At 33.3% G+C, this 25,208-nt stretch overlaps 1 protein-coding gene across 1 annotated transcript in view; it reads right to left on the bottom strand.

Annotated features, from left to right (window-relative positions):
• The window catches only part of Smp_144050 (receptor tyrosine phosphatase type r2a,putative), a gene marked incomplete at both ends in the record, with an annotated part of 132,178 nt that overhangs the window by 11,076 nt on the left and 95,894 nt on the right, over positions 1-25,208 (bottom strand). The window contains 11 exons of the mRNA XM_018797987.1: positions 603-696; positions 2,581-2,716; positions 3,527-3,831; positions 4,996-5,374; positions 5,948-6,087; positions 8,584-8,830; positions 10,887-11,137; positions 13,690-13,777; positions 15,084-15,341; positions 20,479-20,855; positions 23,260-23,352. Coding sequence (XP_018646753.1) covers positions 603-696; positions 2,581-2,716; positions 3,527-3,831; positions 4,996-5,374; positions 5,948-6,087; positions 8,584-8,830; positions 10,887-11,137; positions 13,690-13,777; positions 15,084-15,341; positions 20,479-20,855; positions 23,260-23,352 — 2,368 coding nt within the window. The remainder of the gene's footprint in view (positions 1-602; positions 697-2,580; positions 2,717-3,526; positions 3,832-4,995; positions 5,375-5,947; positions 6,088-8,583; positions 8,831-10,886; positions 11,138-13,689; positions 13,778-15,083; positions 15,342-20,478; positions 20,856-23,259; positions 23,353-25,208) is intronic.

The following is a 25,208-nucleotide window of genomic DNA, read 5'->3' as shown; positions in this document are numbered from 1 at the left end:
TCTACAGACTGTTTTGTATGTGTAGAAAGTAACTGTTGAATACACTTAGTTCTACATAAAAATATCAGTCTTTCTAATTCCGTTGAATGTGTCATACATAGACTTGGAGCAAGACTAGAAAGTATGATAATAATGACTCGACGAACTACAAATGAACACCAGTTAGCTGGTTTGTAACAATCCTATACATGTTTGAGAATTATGCATTTTATTAGTTGAGATCATGAATCAGTTGAAGCTAGACCACAATAGAAGACCTGGAAGCACTGGACGGCCGTTTCGTCTTATTGTGGGACTCCTCGGCGGTGCACATCGACGATCCCGCCTTGAGAGGTTCAAACTCAGGACCTATCAGCTTTATGCGTGAGCGCTTAACCTCCATGCTACTGAGCCGGCATTCAACGATGTCAATGTCTAACTTCAACCGATCCACAAAACTGAACGACACATCCACCATTGTCTTCAGTGAGTTACTATCTCACAACAGACCTAGTTGAACTCCACTTTTCTTAACCGACAACTACTGATAAATTAATAATTAGAAAAGAATAATTAAGATTAATTTTGAAAGAAGAAAGATAGACGAATTTAATTTCTCCTACCCAGCTTTTTGTAGAACAAATGAACGAACAGTGTAATAAGCCAATTCCATTGTATCCAATAAACTGACAGATATATCACCAAAATTAATTGTGCCTAAATCAATAAAACACAAAGATAATAATTTGAAACGATGAATATGTTACGTAATAGAGAAACATTTAACACGGTAAAATTGTTAATATTCATAAGGAAATTTTACTAAAGTCAAAATAACAAGGAATGGCGAATCGAGGACAACATTTCTACAGTTGAAGAACATATGGAACTCAAAACAGCTGTCAACCAATATCAAAGTCAAAATCTTTAATACAAACTTCAAGAAAGTTCTACTGTACAGAGCTGAAACTTGGAGAACTACTAAAATCACCATCAAAACGGTACAAGTATTTATAAGCAATTATCTACGCAATATTCTCAATATCTGTTGAACGGATACCATCAGCAACAACTTACTGTGAAAGAGAACAAACCAGCTAAGAGTTAAAAAGTTAGGAAAAGACAATGGAAGTGGATAAAACATTCATTACGGAAATCATCGAACTGCATCACGAGGCAATTGGTAACTTGTTATCCTGAAGGGAAATGAAAAGAGGAAGACCAGAGAGCACACTGTGTCGAGAATCGGAAGCAGACACGAAAAGGATGATTAGCAACTGGAAACAACTGGATAGGATTCCTGAGAACAGAGTTGGATAAAAAGTGCTGGTCGGTGGCCTGTTCTCCTCGTCGAGGGGTAACCGGCGTATGTAAGTACAATGACTATACTACTAAGTTTTACGGTCTCCAATAAATGGCACTTGAGTGCTTTTGATAACTGTCATTTTTACGTGGAACGATGTGGAACGATGACTAAATTTGACTTTTGAAATCAATTTTCCGGGATTATTTCAGATAGCGTAATAATCAATACTGTGTAGACACATCCATACTATTTATCAACAGTGTCAAATCGGAATTTGGAATATGAAGAGTTGTGTTTACTTTCTAGCCACCCAAAGGGTTTTTCTAACATACATCTACACTATACATTACCGAGTATTGCGAAAAATTATTGTGTACTAAGTTCGAATCCCGGGTTGAACATCAACTCTGGAACACAAGTACATTCAACTGGCAAGTCACAATCAGTAAAAAAACGAGCGTTCTGGATTCTAAATACCATTCATTTCTGTTTATATCACTTGTGTTTTAATAGTAGTGTCGAGACAATTCGCACAAGATCAACATATTCCAAGAGAGACTGATCGATTGAAGTCCTAAACTTCAGTAGGATTAAAATCTAACTCGATCCACAAATCAATGGCTATTTGAACTCAGTAGTTAATTAGATAACAAAATAGCGTTTAAAGTGAATGGTACTGAGTTTAAGTCTCAAAGTGAACATCAACTCTAGGAAACATGTACATCCAACTGACAAGTTTTCAATAGGACAAAAAAAGAGTCATGGATTGCATCGCTAGCTACATTTCATTTGTTCTATATTAACTTCATCAGTCAGTTAGTCAGTCACAAAGTAGAACTTCTTACGTACGTACATCAGTTCGAGTTGCCATACCACAGTAGCACAGAGATATAGTTGTTGATTCAAATCCCATAGTATTACCATCATGGATACATTTAATTCGAAAATACATTAAACATAATTAATATTTTAAAATATTGACCTACTTTGAGATAAATGTGAAAGACCATTTGTAAATATTAAGTCATCACTGATCACATTATTATTATTATTATCACAATGGAATTCATTGAATTGTTGTTCTCCATTTGATTCTTTCAAATCCAAAGACGTTCGAAAATTAATCGGTGGAGGTAGAATTGATTTATCATACAATTTCATTTTGAAATCATTCAACTTTTTATTAGACGAGGTAGAATTTATTCGTGATGAAATACTAGGACTTGGTCTACATGATGTTATTACACAATTATTGTCACTTTTCATATTATTACTACTACTACTACCATTGATACCATTTGTATTGCTTGGCCAATATTGTTCACATTTCACACGAGCTTTCTCTTCAAGACGTGTCATTGATACAATCATACCAGAATGTTGTTCCCATACCATACGCCAAAAATCAGTAATTGTATGAGGTAATGGTCCCTGTAGATATATGTCAAAAGAAGTTTAGTTTTTACACTGACAATTCAAAAACTAGAATAGCAATTAAAAAAAGGCAACTGAATAACTATTTTAATCTTCGGTCTTATTTAATAGCGAGTTCACATTCTCCCTAAAGCTTCACTTAACCAACTAAAACAACTTAAATGTTGACCTCATGATGGTAACTTATTTGTTTTTTAACAATAAATTACGTTTGCACACTTTACTCTTATATGACAGTAAGACAGCATATATTCTGCCTGGAAGAGCTCTAACAATCACTAATCTACTCCTCAACAGTGCACATCCACGATCCCACCTCACGAGATTCGAACTCAGGACCTATCTAGCTTCGATTGACTCATGATTATAACTATATAAAACTACAGAAATCTCCACAAAACCCCCTTCTAATTATATCTTTTTATAAATTGTATTCTTATAGCTAAATATTATTTAATGTAACTTCTTTTTGGTTCATACGAACATATCTTTTAGATGCACAATGCTTCACATGAAGTAATAACGTATCAATCTCATCATAACGTATTAATAATGTTAAGTTATGGTGTTCATTTTTTAATAATTTTGGAATACTACGATATCGTGGATGAGCTTCGTTGAGTAGGCCTATGTTGAGGCAGAACAGCCGTCCACTTCTTCCAGGTTTTCAGTGGTGGTCTAAGTCAGATCGGTTCATGATTTCAAGGAAATTCAACGATCTCCACTACCCCATACTAAAAGTACTTTCAAGTGATGTATATTATTAAAACAACGTTTGTAAAGCAGTTAACTATCAATGTGACTTACTTGAGTTGCAATATATGCATTTTGTTTACAATAACCATCCAAATAATTTGCATTGATATAATCAGAATCAGGATCATTATTTCCAGTCAATTGTAGGACAACACGTGAATGATCATAAGCTATAACATTGGCATAACGATTTTTACTTCTATTCGCTGGTCGATTCGAATGTTCCCATGTGAATGGACCACCTGGATCGATTGATTCGAATTCAGCTGCCATTAAACGTCCATTGTCCGCTTTTAAACTTTGTACATGTTCTATTAAATTAGCCACTTGAATTGGTCCACATATTTGTGGTCTGTCTAATATACACAAATGTATAAACATTAAAAGACATATAAGTTTGATCAAATAAAGTTCGAGCTCATGTTATCAAATTGAAATATTTCATCAGTGTTTTATTTATAAAGATTTTGATCTTGGTATTAAGAATTTAAACCGATCGTAAGCAAGTGTTGAATTGCTTCGTTATTACCATCAATTCATAATTGTTTAAGTTAGTTGGTATAGAGACACCTAATATTAATACCATTTTGTAGACAAGTCTTTTGTTTTTGTATGGATGGCTCGTTGGCAAACTCAAGGAGGCCTCAAGAAGCCCAGAAAGATCAGAAGACATTGCATTCAATTACCGCTAGAGGAATGTTCTACAGTGTCAACGTGTAGATTCCCTACTGGATCAATAAGAAGGATCCCCTATGTGCATATTGGCTGTCCGAAATGATGATCTACTTTCAGTCAAAAACTATAAATACATGAGATTTTCGTACTATATTGGACACTGTGTTAGGAATAACATTCCTACTTACTAGTCTTCTGTCTTCTCTCTTGCGACGTTGCAGGTTCTATCGTTCAAATAGTCTAGTAGTAAACGGCATAGCATGAACCTAAAGTTCTAAATATAACAGTTTCCACTTGGTATTTCATGTATAACTCAAAATTGTGCCAGAAATTCCTCAAAAGAATTAGATGAAGAAAGCGATATTTCAAAAGTCAATTGACATCAACAATATCAACTATGGGATTTTGAGTTGAAGGCGAAAGATTCCTGTAGTTGCTATGGGACTTGAGACGATTAAATCGAATCCTGTGTGAAGTTATGACTACCTACTTTTCATAAAGTAGGAAATTGGGATTGAATAATTTTCATCAGTTCCTCAAATAACATTAGTCCATGATAAAAACATACTTTTTGATTGTATACAAATAAACTGAATATAATAAACAATTATATATAAATATTGCAAAGATGGACAATGGCTAGCAGTAGAATCCAGGACGCGCGTGTCGTCCTATTTCAGACTCTACAGCTGGATGTACCTTCATCTCTTAGTTGATATTCACTCTGGGACTCGAACCCAGTACCTTTCGCTTCAAACATCAACACGTTATCCACTGAGCTACTGAGTCCTGATCGCCACTTGCTTGTGTAATGAGGTGAATTATATTATAATATTCAAACTTACTAAGAATAGAGTTTAACAGATTTCGACAACGTCCATTACTAATTGGTGATAATAAATTATCATCATCTATTCCATTTAAAGGTTGTACATTTTTTGATCCCATTGTACTAACAGATTTTAAACTACCCAATAAACCAATTCCATTATTATTAGTAGTAGTAGTAGAATTAGTATTATTAATATTTAGATCCATTTGATCAGATTTCATACAATTTGATCCATAAATTACATTTGATGATGATAATGTTGGAGAATTCAATTGATATGTATGATGATAACTTAGCGAAATTGATCCAACACGATTTAATTTTGATCTTTTATAATGATCATTTATATATAAAGTTGTATTAGGTGAATCCGATAAATAGTTTGGATTCATCTCATTATGTATTGTATTAGTGAAATTTCTTATTTCATCATTAGATTGTGAATATAATAAATTATTATTAGTAATATTATTTATTATAGGATTTGTATAACCGGTTAGTTCATATAATCTTGTTGTTGTTGTTTCCGATGGTGGTGGTGGTGGTGATGGCGGTGTTGTTGTTGTTATCGTTGTTGTTACCAAGTCAATTGGATATGATGTAAATGTTGATTGTAAATTAATTGAAATTGAATTACTACCTGGTGGTGGACTATGATGTATTATATCATTTAAATTATATAATTTTTGTTTTGTTTTATATTTATTTAATGTTAAACAACGTAAAATAAAATAATTTATATTAGAATAATTATTCCATTTTAATGGAATTGATGATTTATTATTTTTACTACTATTAAAATTATTATTAGTATTATTATTATTACTAAATTTATATTTATTGATTTCAGTTAAACGTTTTCTTTTATATATAATTAATAAGAAACATATTAATCCAAGTAATAGAACTAATATAATTATGGTAATACTAATGGATAATATAATGATCTTTGATTGATTTGTTACATTAGATGTTATTGATAATTGTTTATCTAATGATTTTGGGATATTTTGGGATAATTGCTGATTTTTATTGATTATTAGTATATCATTATTTAATTGATGATTTTTATGTATATTTGATAGTTCAATATTAGTTACTCGACCTAAAAAAATAAGTTTTTTTAGAGTAGAAAATTAGAATTTGTAAAAGTTATGATAGGAAATAAGTTTAAGTTAAGTTGAATAATAACTCTACCTGTAACCCCTCCGGAGTCTACTGTCGGTCCCAAGCTCGATAAAGGAGGAGGGTTGGGTATGGGGTTAGCGACCCCATCTCGTAACTTGATAGAGAAAACGCTAACCAGAAAAAAGTTTCATAATGGCTAACATTGGAATGTATGATTCTTGTTTCATTTTATTTGGAACTTGTTAGCTTTTGTTTACACTAGGACTTGAGTTAAGCACTTTTTGTCCTACAAATGTCTAATGCTTTCTTTATTTAGCTATTGAGTTCAAATAGATGCTGATGAGTTTTATTTGATTTATATTGGTTGTTTTAGTCTTCCCGATGATATTATACATTATGCGTCTTGAATCTCTTGGTTATTTATTACACAGATCTGATTGAAATCCTCATGACTTAATAACAGTATCTAGACAATCTGCTAAGGATGCACAAATGCTAAAAGGGACTGATCATTTAGAGTCCATAACATCAATAAAAGTGAATTAAATAATGAATACAAGTGAACTCATAAAACTGATATGCTTTTGATTTCCCATCATAGATCAAGGAGAAAAACTTAACTCTATCAAGCAATAGATTGCATATATTGCAAGTTTAAAATAAGACATATTAATTGATTGATTTAAAACTACAAAATAAAGACCCTTTAGTTATTTTTATTTTGTTACTGTACTTTTGAGAATGGTGAAATGTTTTATTCGCAGTTTCTGTTGCGAACCGATTTAATTCATAGAAGCACTAAGTGGTTGCTATCTGTTTGAGTCCCAACTCTGTGGTATATAGTTAATATGGGTGTTTATGGGCAGTGAAAATCCCAGGTTAGATTCCAAAATGGAACATCTTTTCTTACTAACTAGTCTTATACTACTGTGAAACAGCTGTCCAACACTCTCCGTTTTTCAATCAATATGTAATGTATATTTAGTTATACATTTGAAATGATAATGATTATGAATGATTCATAGAGATTCATTTTTAAGATTGAAGTATGAAGAAAACTACACAGATTCAGTACTTTTCCCACAGTCAAACAATTACGTTCAATAAGTTAGACCATTCGATGACCCAACCAGCGACAAACCAGATTCATACTCATGATAAGTTAAAGTGAATAAAAGAATTTATCGGAATGTTCAAAAAATGGGTTTGTTAAGAAAGTTGTGTGTGGACGTTTACACTCCTTTTTTGGAAGATATTCCGAAAGATATACATTTCAGATGTCTAAACACTATGAATATTTCTATTAGAAATCATCCATTGAATTCGGGAGACGAAGGTACCACGATGAAATTACAACTTACTCAAAGTTACAGTAATTACAGGAATTAGAAGGCTACGATATTGCAAATGGTTCGAAACATTTTTTCTCTCTACAATGGATTATCGAATTAGGACTCATTATTATTAAATTGTATTTGAAGTGGCCACAATTGAAAGGATCAATGGTGTTTGATAGAACGGATAATTTAAAATTTTTTCTTTCCTTTAAAGTATGCAACAATAATACGGTAATGCGATAATAGGACCACTCACGTTGAATTAGGACCAGGATTCACTACCCAGGATGGAAAACCACAATAAAGACTAGATAATACTTTATTCAACAGAGATACAAGAAGTCACGCACAGTGAGTCCGGTGTAGAAATCAATAAGACGAAAGAAATTCACATGTTGAGTAGTCGGTAGGCTAAATTCCTGTTTGTCGAAGCTCAGTGACTAATCATATTTCACTTTTACTATAAGACATTACCTTGTATTCAAAAATATTCGAGGGTTACGCCTAAAGTTATCTCTATCCTAATAGTTTAATTCACGAGTCGATGTAAGCTAGACCACCGCTGAAAACCTGGAAGCACTAGACAGTCGTTTCGTTCTAGTATGGGACTCCTCAGCAGAGTGCATCTACGATCCCGTACGTGGGACTCGAGGGCAAACGCTTAGCCTCTTGACTACTGAACCGGCGTCCAGTGGTGTTAATATCTACTTTCAATCGATCCATGATCTTACACAACCCTTCATCTATTGTCTCAGGTAGATACTTGTGTCACACGACACGGATTGCACTCCACTGGTCACGGAGTCCCGTAATAGGACGAAAAGGCCGTCCAGTGGTTCCATATTTTCTATAGTGGTCCAAATAAAGCTAGCTCAAATAATTTGGTTAATAATTACAAAACCATCTGAAACTCTGTTCATATTGTTTGCAATATTTGTGAGTTACACAAATCCTATCAGTTCTGTCAAGATTTCTTGTACGCTCTGCTAATAACTGTTAACTATTAAGAGACATAGATCATGGTAACTAGTTTCAACAGTCTAACGTCTAAAAATAGTATAGTTAATTTCAAACCCTTTATAATAATTGTCACATTTTCCCGTGATCAATAGAATCCCGACAACACTTCATCTTACCAGGTCCTTGAGCGGTAGCATCATCTGACGGTGGTGGACTATGGGATCCAAATGAATTACTGGACCATAATAATTCATCCGGATCATAGTAGTCATTTAATTGAGAATTGATTGTATCATTCAATGAATCGATTAATGGAGATGGACGATTTGTTGAAACTGGTTGAATCCATTTTGACTCATAACAAACTGGTTCATGTTTTACACTATTATCCATAATATTAAATGAGTAGAAGTGTTTATTTGGCTGAAAAATTGGAAAAAAATTTAGCATTTAAGATTGAAATTGGAGAGTATTAAAACAATTGAACTTTTGATTATTTAAGTTGACTAGCATTTGGGATGATTAATATTAACAGAGATGTTGTAGGCTAGCAGTGGATTCCAGGATGTGTGTTTCTACCTATTTGGGACTCATCAACCAGTAAGAAACTGATCGTTTGCAGTCCCAAACATCAATGGGAAGATTCAAACAAACAATACAAAAATGGATTAATATTAGGTCCTAGTCACAATGAAAACATTAACACAGTTGATTAGTATTAAATAAACTGGAATGTGAGTACTGGTTCTTATTGTTACCTATTATTTGAAGTATACAGTAAATTTATAGCAACAGCCTATGTAGATGTATCCTTACAAGGTTCATATATACGCGCACAAGAACCTGAAGAATATGTGTATCTGTTTAAGCTTTCGCACCACATTGTCAATGTAAGATAACATCATTCCAAGACAAATCCCAGAGTAGTAGGAGTAGTAACGGTTTCAGTAGTAGTAGTGTGCTTCTTATTCGGATAGATATAAGTCGTATTTAGCAGCAATCAGAAGTGGAATGCTTACGGGAAAAGATTGAAACAAAGAAAAGAGAAAGATGAGCAGTAAGCAATCAGAATGACAACAAGGTTAGAGGAATGATAAAGTGTGTAAAGGACAACTCAAGGAAGATATTCAAATGATGTACTTAATGTATGATTTTCGTATTTCGCAAAGCTACTGTGTAATTTTGAGTTAAGCAATAAGTTGGTTTATCGTACCTGAGTCTTCGTTCACTACAGCAGCAGCAAATATTATGTATAGATAGTATGAGGAGTTTTCAGGTCTCGTGTTCTATAGGATGATAAAGAGTGAAATACAACTCCTCATTGACAACCACTCTGAGCCATGTCCCTCACAGCTTCTAACCAATGATTACAATAATCAATCTGACTATAACAAAGTAGTCTACACATGTTAACGTGGCTCACTCTTTTTATCAATGACTTCATGAACTGATCCCATGTTTTATCTTGGCCAACGCTAATTTTCTTCCACCCTACTCATACGCCAGGCGACATCGTCCATCGAGTAAGGCGGTGGTTTTGCATACGAAACATGATTCCTACCTATCTCGATCGATGAAAATTTACTACCTCATTATTCCATTTGCCATCTTTACCTAGTACGCTATGTATAACCTCAGGATCACTCACTCGGTTGTCCCCAAATATTCAAGGGATGGTTTGAGTATATCTTTAGTCAAATATTAGTAATCTATGAATATCGTCTATTCTTAATGGTCATGCTTCACAAGCTTAACATCGAATGGAGCGAACTGCTGTTCAATAAATTCTTTTTTTACTTGATAGATCGATATCTCATTTGAACCATATGTACCCAAGTTGACAAACCACAAATGAGCTTTTTGAATTCATGCCGAGGCTTCATTAGGCACTAGCTCATCAAGACTGATAAGACTCCTTATATAAAGAAACAGAGTTCGGTAAAATATAGACCTTTATATTATTAACAGTAAATATTATATCGACTATTTTTACTCAGTAGTCTAATGAATATTATCACACTAGTATAAAAGATGGTAGATAACAGGCACTAAATTCAAAGTGAACACGAAAACGTGAATTCAGTTACATCAATTTGACAAAAATCATGTCCTGGACTTCAATACCAACATGTATTAACCATGTATTATTGACTTAAAGCATGAGGATTATATACCCCATGCAGGATTATGAGTATACTGATTAGACAGTATATAGAACAGTATGCTTGACCACTATATTGATACATACAATACTTAGTTTATGACACTCCTATACACTATTCGATCCGTTTACGGGGCTAACACATCTGATGTGCTGGCTATATCTGAAGTATACTCGCATCAAAAATATTTCATATCAGACTTCTCATAGAATCTTGTCACTTGATCCAGGAAATCTTACAAACTTAATTAAAGATCAATATTTGATCTGAACTAATGATTTCATTCATTCATTCATTCAAATACTTGATCAACTTACTTGTAAACAAACTTTCATACATAGTGCATAATCTTGATTAATTGATAATGCTTTACCAATTAACAACTTTTCAGATCTTTTCTCATATCTTAATGATGTATCATTCAAAGATTGACTTAATTCAATTTGTATTAATGAATCACTAATGGAATGATGTATTAATAATGATAATAATTCACTAGAATTCCATTGTCCTAATTTTAATTGTTCTATAGTTTGTATATTATTGTTATGTATTGGTAATTTATAAGCTATTAATTCATAGGTAATTGGTAAATCTTGACGTATCCATGATGATGATGATGATGAAGATGAGGATGGTGAAGATGATGCTTGAATCCATTTGATAGGTTTGATACCAATTAGAAAATAATTTGTTTTATCAATAAATGGATTTAATAGGATAACAGGTACTGGAACATGAAACATATCTACAATATAGAAATGTAATAAGTTGAATAATACTTTCAAATAAGTATTACTATAGGATTGGGTGGGGCATTATTGAATTTCATTGATATTATGAGCCTATTTAAAATAGAACATCATTGAAAACTTTGAAGTATTTGGAGCTAAACTATAGCACATATGGGGCGATTACTCATCTCAAACAATGAAAGATGACTGTTAAGTGTAGTGGATTGATTGAGAATAAACATTGACACTGTTAGATGCCGGTTAAAGGCTAGGTATACGCGTGCAAAACCGTAGGTTCTATGATCGATTCCCGCATTTGGGCACACTGCTGAGGAGTCTCATACTAGAATGAATCAGCTATTCAGTCCTTTCAAGCTTTCAATGATGATCTAACTTAGATTGGCTCATGATTTCAATGAAGCTTTCATTGAAGTTGAAATCTTATCACTTTATCCTAAATCAGTTGGTTTCAATTTCAAAACATTTCCTGGAAGATCCGAAGGTCATGAACTCCGTTCTGGGTTAGGATCGTGAATATACACTGATGAGGACCCTCATACTAGAATGAAATAGCTGTCCACTGCTAGTTGTATGTCAATGATGCTCAAAATGAGATTAGTCTGTGACGAATATAGCCTACATAAATAACCAATCTCCATCAAACTCTTTCCATAAACTTAAAAAAGAAACAACTTCAAGGATTATCGATTTCCAAATTCTGCCTATATTTATAACACTTGTTGAATCTCCGTTTTCATTTATTTAACATTCCTATGAATACTTGGAATTCAGGTTTATCAGCTACTTTGTTAGCGTCATTGTTTCATTTTTACACTCCTAATGTAAGTTCGTTTCCAATCTTTTACTTCAAGTTAAGAATTCAAGAAGTTATTGGGAAATCACTAGAATTAGTAAGATACTAAATAACTATTATAAGCAACGATGTATAGTGGTTAGCAGCGGAATCTAGGACGCGCGTTTCGTCCTTTTTGGGACTCGTCGGCTGGATGTATCTGTATCTCAGAGTTGATGTTTACTCTGTAACTCAAACACAGTACATTTCAAGGCAATACGCACAGTATACACATATGCCAATAAGAGACTGACCAGTTGCAATCCTAAACATCAATGGGAAGATTCAAACAGACAATACTAAGTGAAGTTATACTGAATAACTGCTGTGTTTTTTTAAATTTCGATATTCTTTAGCCCTGCATGTTTATCAAATCATATTGAATAATACTAGGAAAGCCTCCAATCTCTATTCTCTTTCATACAGTTTGTTTACTAACCCTTCCTCCATGATATATTCCCAATTGCACAACCATCTTTCTTATTTTAGATGATTTTCTAAGTAGTAATTATTATTATTATAGCAACTGCAAGAAATCATCTCTCGTGTTTGGTTTAACCGTGTTGAGTAGAACTTATCACTCTATGTGTGGTTTGTTTAGATTAAATCAACGATGTATTTTATCGGTCCATTCTAGAACTTCCTCTACACATATGACATATTATATTCCTTTTTTATGAACTCACCTACCAGTTACAGGTTCATGCTCTTGACTATAAACTACACTTGGAATGTCAAGGCTAATGTGATAATACATGCTTGCGAAAATTGAGTTAAATGGAGCAGGATTCAAATTCGTCACTTAGTGACTGAAAGTAGAACATCTACTTAAAAACCTAGGTCACACATTCAATAACAAAATAAAAATGGTTGAGCAATATCTCAAATTGATTGAAAGTTGAAGTGTACACCATTGGATACTGACTCTTTGGTTTAAACGTTGAGAGCTTACTTTGATAAGCGAAGTTATTAGATCTGATCCTTGTGAATGTCACGATTATATGCTGTTCAGTTGACCTATACTGAGACAAAACAGATGTCTACTACTTCCTGGTTTTTCAATGATTGTCAAACTAATGTCGGTTTGTGATCCGTGAACACGACAACCGGATGAACTTATGGAAGCTCTAAGAAGCTCAGAAAGAGCCAAAGACCTTCCATTCAGCCATCTTTTAGAAGAACATTCCAGAATCTCGACGTGTAGCTTTCCTATTGGACTAGCGCTAAAAATCACAGTATGCGGATTAGATGATTGGAATATTGATTTCGTTCATACTGAGAACTACAAACAGCTAGGAGTTTCGTACCATATATAAAACTGTTTGGAATAACATTCCTTCTCATTTGTTTTCTGTCTTCTAACTTGGAATCTGGAGGGTTCTGGCATTTGAGTGCTAGAGTAGTACTCTGTATAGCAAGAATCTAAAATCTAGCTATAGCATGTTCTAAATAAGATACAATACCAATTGTCAAGTTTACTTACCATAAACTATATCGAAAAAACAAAGAACAGAAGGTTTAAGTACAACTTACTCTTTTTTGGTATATAACATAAATTATTTTCTAGAATACCATATGGTCGTTTAACATATGTATCCATATCTGTTTGTAATTTGTTCCCCTTAAAAACTGGTCGTATAGATATACCATAAATTGAATCAGATTCTGATGTATATAACCAATTTTGTAATATAAATTTATTTTTATATGAATCTAATTTGTTTAATGATAATTCACGATTTACTATTGGTATTATATGAGTAGTATATTTCATGGTTGATTTAATCATTGTATAATTAATCTAGTTAAAAAGACAAAAGAATTTTTTAGTATGGGGTTTGAAGCAAATGTTGAATTTTATTAAAATCATAGACTGATCAAAGTTAAGCAACCGTTAAAAAACCTATAAGCATTAGATAGTGAAGCTGAATGGTCTATAGATTAAATATTCATTTGTGAGACTGAATGTCCTGGATTCGATTCTCCCGTATGAGGTCGTGGATTTGCACTTCTGAAGAGACCCATACTGGGATGAATCAGCCGTTCAGCTCTTTCACGTTTCCAGTGGTTTTCTAACCTTGAACAGTTAGTGATTTAAATGAAAACAACTCTTTTTGATCAGGTACATGAAAATTTACTTGATAAATCTGTTACGTCATCATCATAATGGTGCGAAATCAGTCACGGTGAAGTAATTTAATTCATTCTTCCTCTCTACTTCACGCCTTGTCTTTCTCCCTCAATATATATATATATATATATATATATATATAGAGAGAGAGAGAGAGAGAGGCCGTTAGATATAATTTCTGACTCTACAGTCTTTGATTGAAACTATCCCTTTGTACCATATTTCTCGTGTTTGGATTTCAATTGCATCTGGTTTTGTTACCCTGTTTTAACCTCACTTCTTTAAGTCATTTTCTCCTTTGAATTAGCTGATATGATTCAATAGTCAATTAAACCGTTGAGTATCCAGTTCCCATGACATTTGTTGTTGACTGACTGTTTTTTTTCAGACTGACAATTTATTTTTAAATATTGGACTGTTTATCTAAACACTATTCTAGATAACTGATAATCTGTGCGTAACATTGACGTGTGTGATGATTTGACTAAAGTAGTCTTTATTCCTTAGCTATTTCCGATTTTCATCTGTTACTCATCAAGTAGAACTACACGTCCAAAAAGGATGATTCGTGAGTCCTAGATTCCACTGCTAACCATATTCTATCTATTTTAAACTAGTACTACAGTGTCGAGTCACCAGGGATAGTGATCATGATGTCACGTTAATCGATAAGAATCGATCAATTAGAATAACTAACAGGTACACACTGATTTCCAACAAATATCAATAAACACTTCAAATAATCAAGTTTGTGATGATGATTATTATAATGAAAATATTTAAGAATCTGACTAACTCTATAATGAGAAAGTTGATCAAAATATGATCCAGTTTGTAATTGTTTAGGAACTTCCCATTTTACTTGTAATTGCCATAAATCTGTTTGTGATCGATAAAATAAACGACATTTTGAATTATAAACTTTAATAGCCAAATTAGAATTCATTGATTCAATTCGTTCGGTTGAAATTGGTTCTGACCATTTACTTTCATGTTCATTGATACTCACTGAACTAATTCGTACTAGATAATTAGTTTTTTCATCATAATCATTCTAAAGAAAGGGGGAAGAACGAAAATAAAGCTGATAATATTGAATAAGTATATCTCAAGGAATACAGTTATCATTGCTCAAAATATGACCTTGTGGGTTGTGATAATGTTTTTTATTTTCTGTACACTACTTAAACAAAACATTAGTAGCAAATTTTTGTAAACAAAACAATTCAGCCAATCTGATGGTCAGAAATTTTTCAACTTTCCACCTCTAAAATTTTTAGTAACTGATAAGTCTTGTTGATTGAACCCTATATTCGGATCCCAAGCTATTCTTGTACCCCCAAGCTAGAACTACACAGCGACTTGAATACGAGAGAAAAGGCACAAATATGCGGGAAGCACTTTATTGCAAAGGTTCTTTTATGTACAGAAAATATTGAGTTTTTATAGTATTTTAAAAGTCCTTGGGTTTGACTGAAAATTCTAGAATACTACTAAACATAGTAGCACTGTAGTAATCAGCCAGTCAGAACCTCTACATGTGACTTTTCACTTGCGTGATATTTCTAGCAAAACTTCTAGTGAACGCTGATAGGATAAAATGCTTATTAATGTATCCTCAGCTTGCCATTTCTGTTGCGAGTTTTTTTTAGGATCATCCCAACAGTATCCGATAGTTCCTTGTCGATAGCAGAGCTACACAAGGCAAATAAAGTATCCTTAATGGACAACTAGACAGGTAGATGTTTCTTATCGTTATCATTTAATTTTTTTAGAACCAAAGTAGTCTTGATCTAGTTTTGTGATACCATTGTGTATATTGATATCACAATAGTATTAGTATTACATAATAAAGAATATTTAAGAAGAGTGGAACCTTCAGGACTAGTCTACATAGAACTATTATATATATTTTATTGTGTAGTTAATAACATACATTGGCTATTGTATTTTGCTTCCTTCCTAACTGTATACTTGCGCTTCAGATCATAAACTGTCCCTAAATGATCAATAATCAATAATGAGCCTAATACTCGGTTTGTTTTATTGCTGATCACGTCCTGAATAAATTATGACTTCCTGATTATAAAGATTTATAGTTATATATTTAATGCCGAATAAAGAGTAATAGAATTTCTATGCAGTTGGTTGTGTTCATGTTTTGATTAGCTACTGAAATTAAAAGAACTTTGTTGAACAACTTGAAGATAAGACTTCAGATTCATTACTTATGACCATGTTATGTTATCTGCTAATCATGTTATTAGCTTAATCAAAGTTACAGAGTCTTTGGAAAACACAAGGCCATTAGTTCAGGACATATTAAACAAAAGAGACTATTCAATCACTTGGATCCAAGTAGAAAAAAAATATTTTTTTCTGAATATATAACAGTTAGTAATTCTCAGTATATAGTCTCTTCTTTTTAATAATGCTTGATTAGTTAGCTGGAAGCAATAGGTAGACAGCTATTTAAAGACTTAAATTACATAATCCTTAGCACTTATCAACATAACTGTTTAATCGTTTAAAGATCCCCATCATATTAAAAGACTAATATTTGAACGAAGTATATTCTTTTTGATAAATTCTCTTCAGGTTCTACAATTATATATGCAAATTAATAATGAGAAAAAATGACCAGGTTAAGGGTTAAATACATCGTTTAAAGCATGTAAATTTAGGATTGTCAAACCAAGTAGAATAAAATTGTTGATGTTGATATGACTCATATAGAGTGTTAACTTGAATCTGTATATATGTTAAGTGGAAATATGTAAGATCTGTGATCAGAATAAATATGGGTCAGATAGGGTGAGAGAGATATATGATAGTGCAATTACAATTCGATCGAGTGGAAAACTAAGTTGTGTGAAAAATTAGTAAGACGTAATAAGGAGGGATCAATGCGAAATGAATCATGTATTGAAGAGACTAATAATGATGTTTAACCAATAATAATAATAATAATACAAAGATAAGAGAGACAATTACATTTGACTACGAAAGGTCAAATTAGGTCATCCAATAGCTAATATTACTATTTATTAATTGGCCAGGGGAGGAAGAGTGGTTGGAGATAATTCTTCTATATGCATAACTCCGGTTTCTTCATCCAGATGGCTACTGTTTCAGCCGTTTTGAAGGACCTCAAACCTGACAAGCTTTGGGAAAAATTACTGACCCTACAAATTGGTTTATCCTGGCACTATGACCATTTTGTACTAAATAGGCCAATATCGAGCTGTTTACTTTGTTCACCAAGCCTTTGTTTATCCATGCTGGGAGGTGTTCATGTGTATAAAAATGTAAATTCCTAGAACTTCGATCAACTATTTAAGCTATGACTGATTAACATATCGAATTACTTCCATTCCAATCAATAACCATTCATACAATACTTACTTACTCACGCTTGTTACCCCCAATGGAGCATAGGTCACTGACCAGCATTCACCAACTCACTCATTCACACATCATCTTTTCTTATGATTGATAAAAATCATTAATATTGCACTAATTATGTATTAAACTTACTTAATTACTCTGCCCGGAGCCCCTCTGGGGTTACTGCCGGTCTCAAGCCCGGAGAAAGAAAGAGGATTGGGCATATGGTTAGCAACCCCTATCCCATAGAAAACTAACTCACTAAAAACAAAACACTAACCAGAAAAAAAAGAAGATCCAAATTGATTAAACTTACTAAAATTAATTCAGTTGTAGGACCTTTAGTTGTATAACGTTTCCAATTAATTTTTATTATTGGACTAATATATATAGCAAAATATAAATAATTATTTTCTAATGATATAATTAATTTATGTATATCATTTTTTGTTAATTTTGTAATAAGATGAGGTGAAATAGTTTGTATTAAATGAATTGGTAATGACCAACTAATACGTAATTGATGTTGGTTAAGAAATATTGCACGAAGATTATCTGGGGAAGAAGGGATAGCTAAGGAGAAAGGGAAAAAAAGAAAGAAGAGAATATTGTTTGTTTGAATCTTCCCATTGATGTTTAGGAGTGCAACTGGTCAGTCTCTTATTGGCCATATGTGCATACTGTGCGTATTGCCTTGATATAGTCTTAATTTACAAGCATTATAAGCAAAGATAGATAGTGGTTAGCAGTGGAATCCAGTTTGACGCGTGTTTTGGACTCGTCAGCTGGATGTATCTGCATCTCAGAGTTGATGTTCACTTTGGAAACAATACTAAGTGAATTCAAACTTCACCTCATTGCACAAGCAAGTGGCTATCAAGACTCAGTAGTTGAGTGGATAACGCGATGGGGTTTAAAGCGAAACGTACTGGGTTCGAGTCCCAGAGTGAACTTCAACTCTGAGATGCTGGTACGTCCAGCTGACGAGTCCCAAATAGGACAGAACGCGCGTGGTGGATTCTACTGCTAACCACTATCCATCTCTGCTTAGAATATTGTTTTGTTTTTTTTGTTTCTTTGTTCGCAATAAACTAAATAACATACATCAATAAAAGAAAATCATTTAAATAAATTCAGAATATTAAACTAGATTGAATGATATTAGCTTATTGATAAACTTGATTTAAATCATAAATCAATCAATATTAGATTACCAGTGAAAACCTGGAAGGACTAGACGGTTGTTTTGTTCTAGTGTGAGACTCCTCAGTATTGAGCAATTTACGATCGCGCATTTAGGATTCGAACCTATAATCTTAAGTAGTTGCATACAAATACTTAAACTCTCTATTTTTTTAAATATTAAAAAACATGAATTTCAGTGAAAGTGTGGTGTGAGCTACTTATATTCACATAAGTAGCATATGGCAATGGACAGGCATATGATGTATTTTGGCGGAAGATCGATAAAGAAAGAATAGGAACGAAGCGCAACTGGTATGGAAATGCATAAACAATGAAATCAGAGAAGATGAACTGTTATTTACAGAAGAAACAGTCAAGGTAGAGATAATTAATTGTTATTTTGCAAATTAACTGTTTACTAAATGGTTATCAGATTTTACTGGTATAGTTTGTAATTTGTGCACATTCGATTGTCCGCCACTCTTATTCTTGTTCACTACCAAAAGATCTGTTTTCAACGAAAATATTTCTGAGGTGTATGGTCGTATACAAATATAAACGTTTTAAGTATGTAACATCGTCAAGGTAAATGGATTATGATCGTACTTTAACGATTAGCCTCCTTGAAGTACACAAATTCAATATCAATAAGAGACCTATATTGTTTATGATAAAATCACAATAACATAAATTGACTTGTTAGTGAGTTAAAGGATGTGACATATGGTGGTTCATAGTTTAAAAGAAGTATTTCAGTTTTCCTACCTTATACGTCATCTTGATATGTACTTTTCTGGACAGCATCAATGAAACTCCTTGTGTATGTGGGGCATTTTCTTCTTCATGACCGGAGTATAACAGTTCTCCTGAAGACAGTCGTTGTTGTCCAACCTGCGTCCAATGTGTTTCGCTGATTCCAAGCACCTCCAGGTTGTATCTTCTCATTTCTGCAGCAATTTGGAAGACTCTTCCGGTCTCCCACATTGTTCGGACATTCCATGTACCTATAAAAATTGTCGCTCTGGTTGTAAGAAGGTGCATCGGCCTAATGACTTCCGAAGGAACTCGGCTTTCATCATGAGACTTCATAATTATTCCTTCTACTCCCAGGGCAGAGTTTGAATGGTTTGAATGATTTTTTCTGGTTAGCGTTTTTTTAGCGAGTTGATTTTCTACGGGATGGGGTCGCTAACCCCATGCCCAACCCTCCTCCTTTACCCGGGCTTGGGACCGGCAGTAACCCCCAGAGGAGCTACAGGCGTCATCTTGATATGTACTAAAGGAAATCATGGTATTTTTTTTTTACCAGAAAATGCACTAAAGTGGTCTATTTCTAGTTTAACAATCAACTATACAAAGGAACTGACTAAGTAGCTATAAGATTTTACCTCATATCTTCATTGCTAACTTAGAATGAACAAAACACTACACTATAAACGACATGACAAGACTATTAAAAACAGGATGAGAGTGCGAGTGAGATTAAGCGATTTATACTTACATGGTTTCTTTGGTAAAATTATCTTCTCTGTTGACCATGGACCGAATCCATACACATTGACTGCACGAATAACACATGCATAAATATTATTGTTATTATTATTATTACCATACCTCACAGTATTATCGTTATTGTTTAGTCGAGAATCAATCTCACCATGTTTATAATTAAAATCATTAGGGTAATTTAAACGAATTTGACCACTTGGCCATGGAATAATATTTAATAAATCATTAGGCGCTGAAATTGGCCATTGTACACGACTATTTAATAAGGTCACATTGAAATATTGATCTTCGTAAGATTTCAACTGATTATTCATTTTTTCATCGAAATCAACACGACTGACATTTATAGATGGTTTACTACGATAACATTTAATTTCATACGATTCAAATATACCATGACGATGATCCCAATCAGGTGGATTCCATGATAGGATTATTTGATCTAATGTATAACTGACTTGTATTGAAGTTGGTGTATTTGTTGGTGCTAGATTGAAAGCAGAAAAATATGAAGTGAATTTATTTTTTAAAGAAATAATAATATAATTAAGTCTTAACTCGCTGAGATTATGTTTTGGTGATGTTAAGTGACTAGAGTTAGTCAGTAGGAAACTATGGATATTGAGCTCAATCAGTAGTAAGGACAAGACAAACCATTATTCAGTGGTTAAATGATGTAAATATCTCAGTCCTACAGTATGCCAACCGCTGTCATAATAACCCACTGTTAACGTCTCAGACTAAGAAATAGTGTGAATCTGATTCAAATCTACTACATGTGATTCTTAATCAATAGTCCCAACTGACACGAAACTTAGATCCATAGATTCATTCTGGTTACTCCCAGACACTCAAAATCAAAACATACTGGACGTGATGTCGAGCCACTAGGATCACATTATAACTTTCATAAAATTCTGTTAATACAAAAGACTAGAAAAAAAATTATTTGTCACATATTGGTTAGTGTGTGATTCAGTACTCAGAATGAGATTCAAAGATTTAGGTCAGAATCTTATAGGCCATTCAAACTAAACTATTTGCTTAGTTTTATCCTATTCTTCATACAATCTTAATTTAGGATGGGTTTAAGCTATCAATCAAAACAACATTCATTATGGAACTAAACACATTTCTCGTTATGACTGATAAAAGTGGCTGCCTTTTGATCACTTTTCATTCTGCCTTAACAATTTTTTGGTTTCATAGAATAAGTTAAACTATGCCAAATAGTTTTGAGTCATGAATAAAGATATACCTTCAATTTATTTTTATATTGATTGTTTGAATCTTCCTATCGACGTTTAGAACTTAAATTGATCAGTTTCCTATATTCATCTCCGTTAATGGGGGACATCGAAACAATCCGCGCTGGATGCATATATGCCAATAAGAGACTGATCAATTGCAGTCCTAAACATCACAGGGAAGATTCAAACATACAATACAAAATGAATTAAAACTTCACTCCATTGCATGAGTCATTGGCTATCTGGAATCAGTAGCTAAGTAGATATCGCGATGGCGTAGGAAGCGAACGATACTAAGTTCGAGGCCAAGAATCAACATTAAGTCTGGGATGCAGGTATATCTGTCTGATGAGTTCCAAACAGGACAAACTGCGCGTCCTAGACTCCACTGCTAGTCACCATCCATCTTTGCTTATAAACGTGTGTTAATTATCATAAAGACCAAGTAATTTTAAGGATTCTCTGTAAATTATCTTTAAGCCATAATCCAATAACAAACAAGTCTGTTCTAATCACTAGTCATTTATCATGAAATGAACATATCATAATTTAATCGACAGAATATAGTCAGTACTCGAGAACAAATACTCAGATAACATAATGCCGACTATAAATTCAGTGATCTTATTTTCTGTTATATCCCATGGAGATTTATGAATGGTAACTTTGAGAACTATTTATAGACCAATATGATATATATATATTTCCTATTGTATAATCCTTAAGTAACTAGACTATTCATATTCGTGTTCCTCTTATTATGAGCTTTATTTTGACCTATAGACTATTATTATACGATTAACCATTCTTGAGTTATCCCTAGTCCATTAATTACTGTTCCCCCTACTCACAGCCACATTTGGCCAAATCTTGTACAAATGTTATTTTCTATTTTATGGTACAATGTGGTCAGTTTGTTTGGTATATAAACCAGATATGTTTGAGAATAATGATTCATATTGCAGAGGCTGTTATTGGTGTTCTGGACTTAACTGGCTGGGCTAGGCAGAAAGCAGGACTGATAAGTACTCAAGACTGTTCATACAGCTTTTGTGTAACATTGGGCGATCAATAAATTCCCTGCTCTCCAATAGGCAGTCTTATCACGTTCATTTATTAAACTGGGCACATACTCAATCGATATAACAACTGGGCAAGCACACACGCAGGCAATCGATATAGCACTTTCCTTAATCATTGTAAATTGTAATATTGATCATTCGGTAGGTACATCTATAGTATAGCATAAAACTTTTGTTTCAGTATGACCAGTCCAACGACACAAACCGCGAACTATTGAATTCGTACCTGTAACTCTTCATAATATCAGAAACTATTAAATACAATTACGTCTCATTTATATGTACGTGTTTTTTTATCCTAATGACAAATCGAAAGACTAAAACAACAAAAATTATCAAGTGAATCTTGCTATTATGCAATATCTTGAACCAACTGATGTGATAAATGTAAAGCTTTGGATACTAATTTCTTGTTCAGAAGATCAAGAACTTTCTGAAAGCATAAAAGGTTTGTTATTAGATCTTTGATAAGATTATAATTTAAATTATAAATTAAACTCATCAATTGATTAGGATTTAAAAGATTAACATTAAAAGTTAACCTGGAAAAATATCTTACCTGTTCCTTCAAATGACACTGTTTCTATAGTTTCATAACCAATTTGTAATGTTGTGATTACAGCAACACGAAATTCATAACTCATACCAAGTACTGACAAAGTAATGGCAAATAAAAAAAGTATTTCATTAAGAAAGAATGATGTAGTTATATCAATATGTAGTTATAAGCTTATGTGTTTCAGTGGAACAGATTAGATTGTCCATACAAAGTGAGGGCTTTCTAAATTTATCACTGAATATTATGTTTCATGATTTTCGAATTGGTGTACATCAAAAACGATTAACCGTTTAATCGTGGAACATCTTGTGAACTCTGAAGACATAGTTCCGTTTGATGTATCTTTTGAAATCATCTAGTCTGAGAGAAGTGAACTTTGTGTACAGAAGAGAAACGTGTAAGCCATCAGTTTTATATAGCCTTAATACTTAACTTTTAATAAACGGTAATTTGAAAGTCCTGGATCCGATCCTTAGTAGGGTCATTGGTATTAATTTTTGAAGAATCTCTTAGTAGTATCAAAATATCTATTCAATATCACTGATTATCAGCAGGTACCTTAGCGGTGATTAATCTGTGACTAATACAATCTATAAATACAAGACCTATTTCAAATAAGATAGTTTATTGGCTCTTATTAAATATTTAACCCTACACTGTACATTATTTATAGCACTATTATGACACTATTGATACTGCGATTTATATAACAGTCACTAAATAGTTGAAATCATGAATCAATTGAAGCTAGACCACCATGGAAGCCTGGAAGCACTGGACAGCCGTTTCGTTCTATTGTTGGACTCCTCAGCAGTGCGCATCCACGATCCCGCCTCACGAGATTCGAACCCTTTTAATCGATTTGAAAGTGAGATCTTTGATGAACTATATATCTTTTTTGATACGTGGATCAATACTGTTAGTGTTTACATCATGAAAAAGAATAAAAAGAATAAAGAATAAACAGATTTCTTCTAGGTGTGATTGGATGGTAATACAACAATCAAATTTTTTTTAACTAGTCTCAGTATTGATTAATTCGCCTAGACTATTTGCTTAATATCAATGAAACAATGATGGTGAGATAATAGTCAAGAACACCAAACATATGATCTAGAATGGAGTTAGACCAACAATTACTTACCCGATAGTCAGCATATGACGCAACAATTAGATACCTCCTTGCTATACAGTTCAGATGGTATACATCACTCAAACAATAATATAGGGCAAAATCTTGACCACAAATTAACATAATTAAGAGATTGCAATATCAGCATGAATACAACATAAGTGGAAAAGGACTACAAGGGCAGCATTTTTACAGTTGAAGAACAAATGGAATTCAGAACAACTGTCGACCAATATCAAAGTCAAAATCTTCAATACAAACCTCAAAACAGTCCTACTATACCGAGCTGAAACTTGGAGAACTACCACAACCATCATCAAAACGGAACAAGTATTCTTTTAACAATTCTCTATGCAAGATAATCAATGTCCGTTGGTTGGATGCCATCAGCAACAGCCTACTGTGGGCGAGAACAGACCAGCTTCCAATTAAAGAGGAAGTGAGGAAAAGACGTTGGAAGTGCATAGGACACACATAAAGAAATCATTAAACTACATTATGAGGCAAGTGCTAACTAGTAATCCTGAAAAAAGGGGATAGAGAAATGCCAAAGAACACACTGTGTTGAGAGCAGGAAGTAGACTTGGAAAGGATGAGTAGCAACTGGAAAGAACTGGAAAAAATTACACAGGACAGAGTTGGATGGAGAGTGCTGGTGAGAGGCCTGTGCTTCTCAACGAGGGGTAGAAGGCATAAGTAAGTAAGTAAGTAAGTAAGTAAGTAAGTAAGTAATGGCCTCGTAACAAAGTAACGGTAATTCAAGACAGCTACAACATACAACAACAGTAACTTATGTATCACAAAAAAGCTCACAACT

This window comes from Schistosoma mansoni, assembly GCF_000237925.1.
Source record: "Schistosoma mansoni, WGS project CABG00000000 data, supercontig 0160, strain Puerto Rico, whole genome shotgun sequence".
Taxonomy (NCBI): Eukaryota; Metazoa; Platyhelminthes; class Trematoda; order Strigeidida; family Schistosomatidae; genus Schistosoma; species Schistosoma mansoni.
Note: the sequence above shows the minus strand (reverse complement) of the source record. Positions and strands in the feature narration are given on the sequence as shown.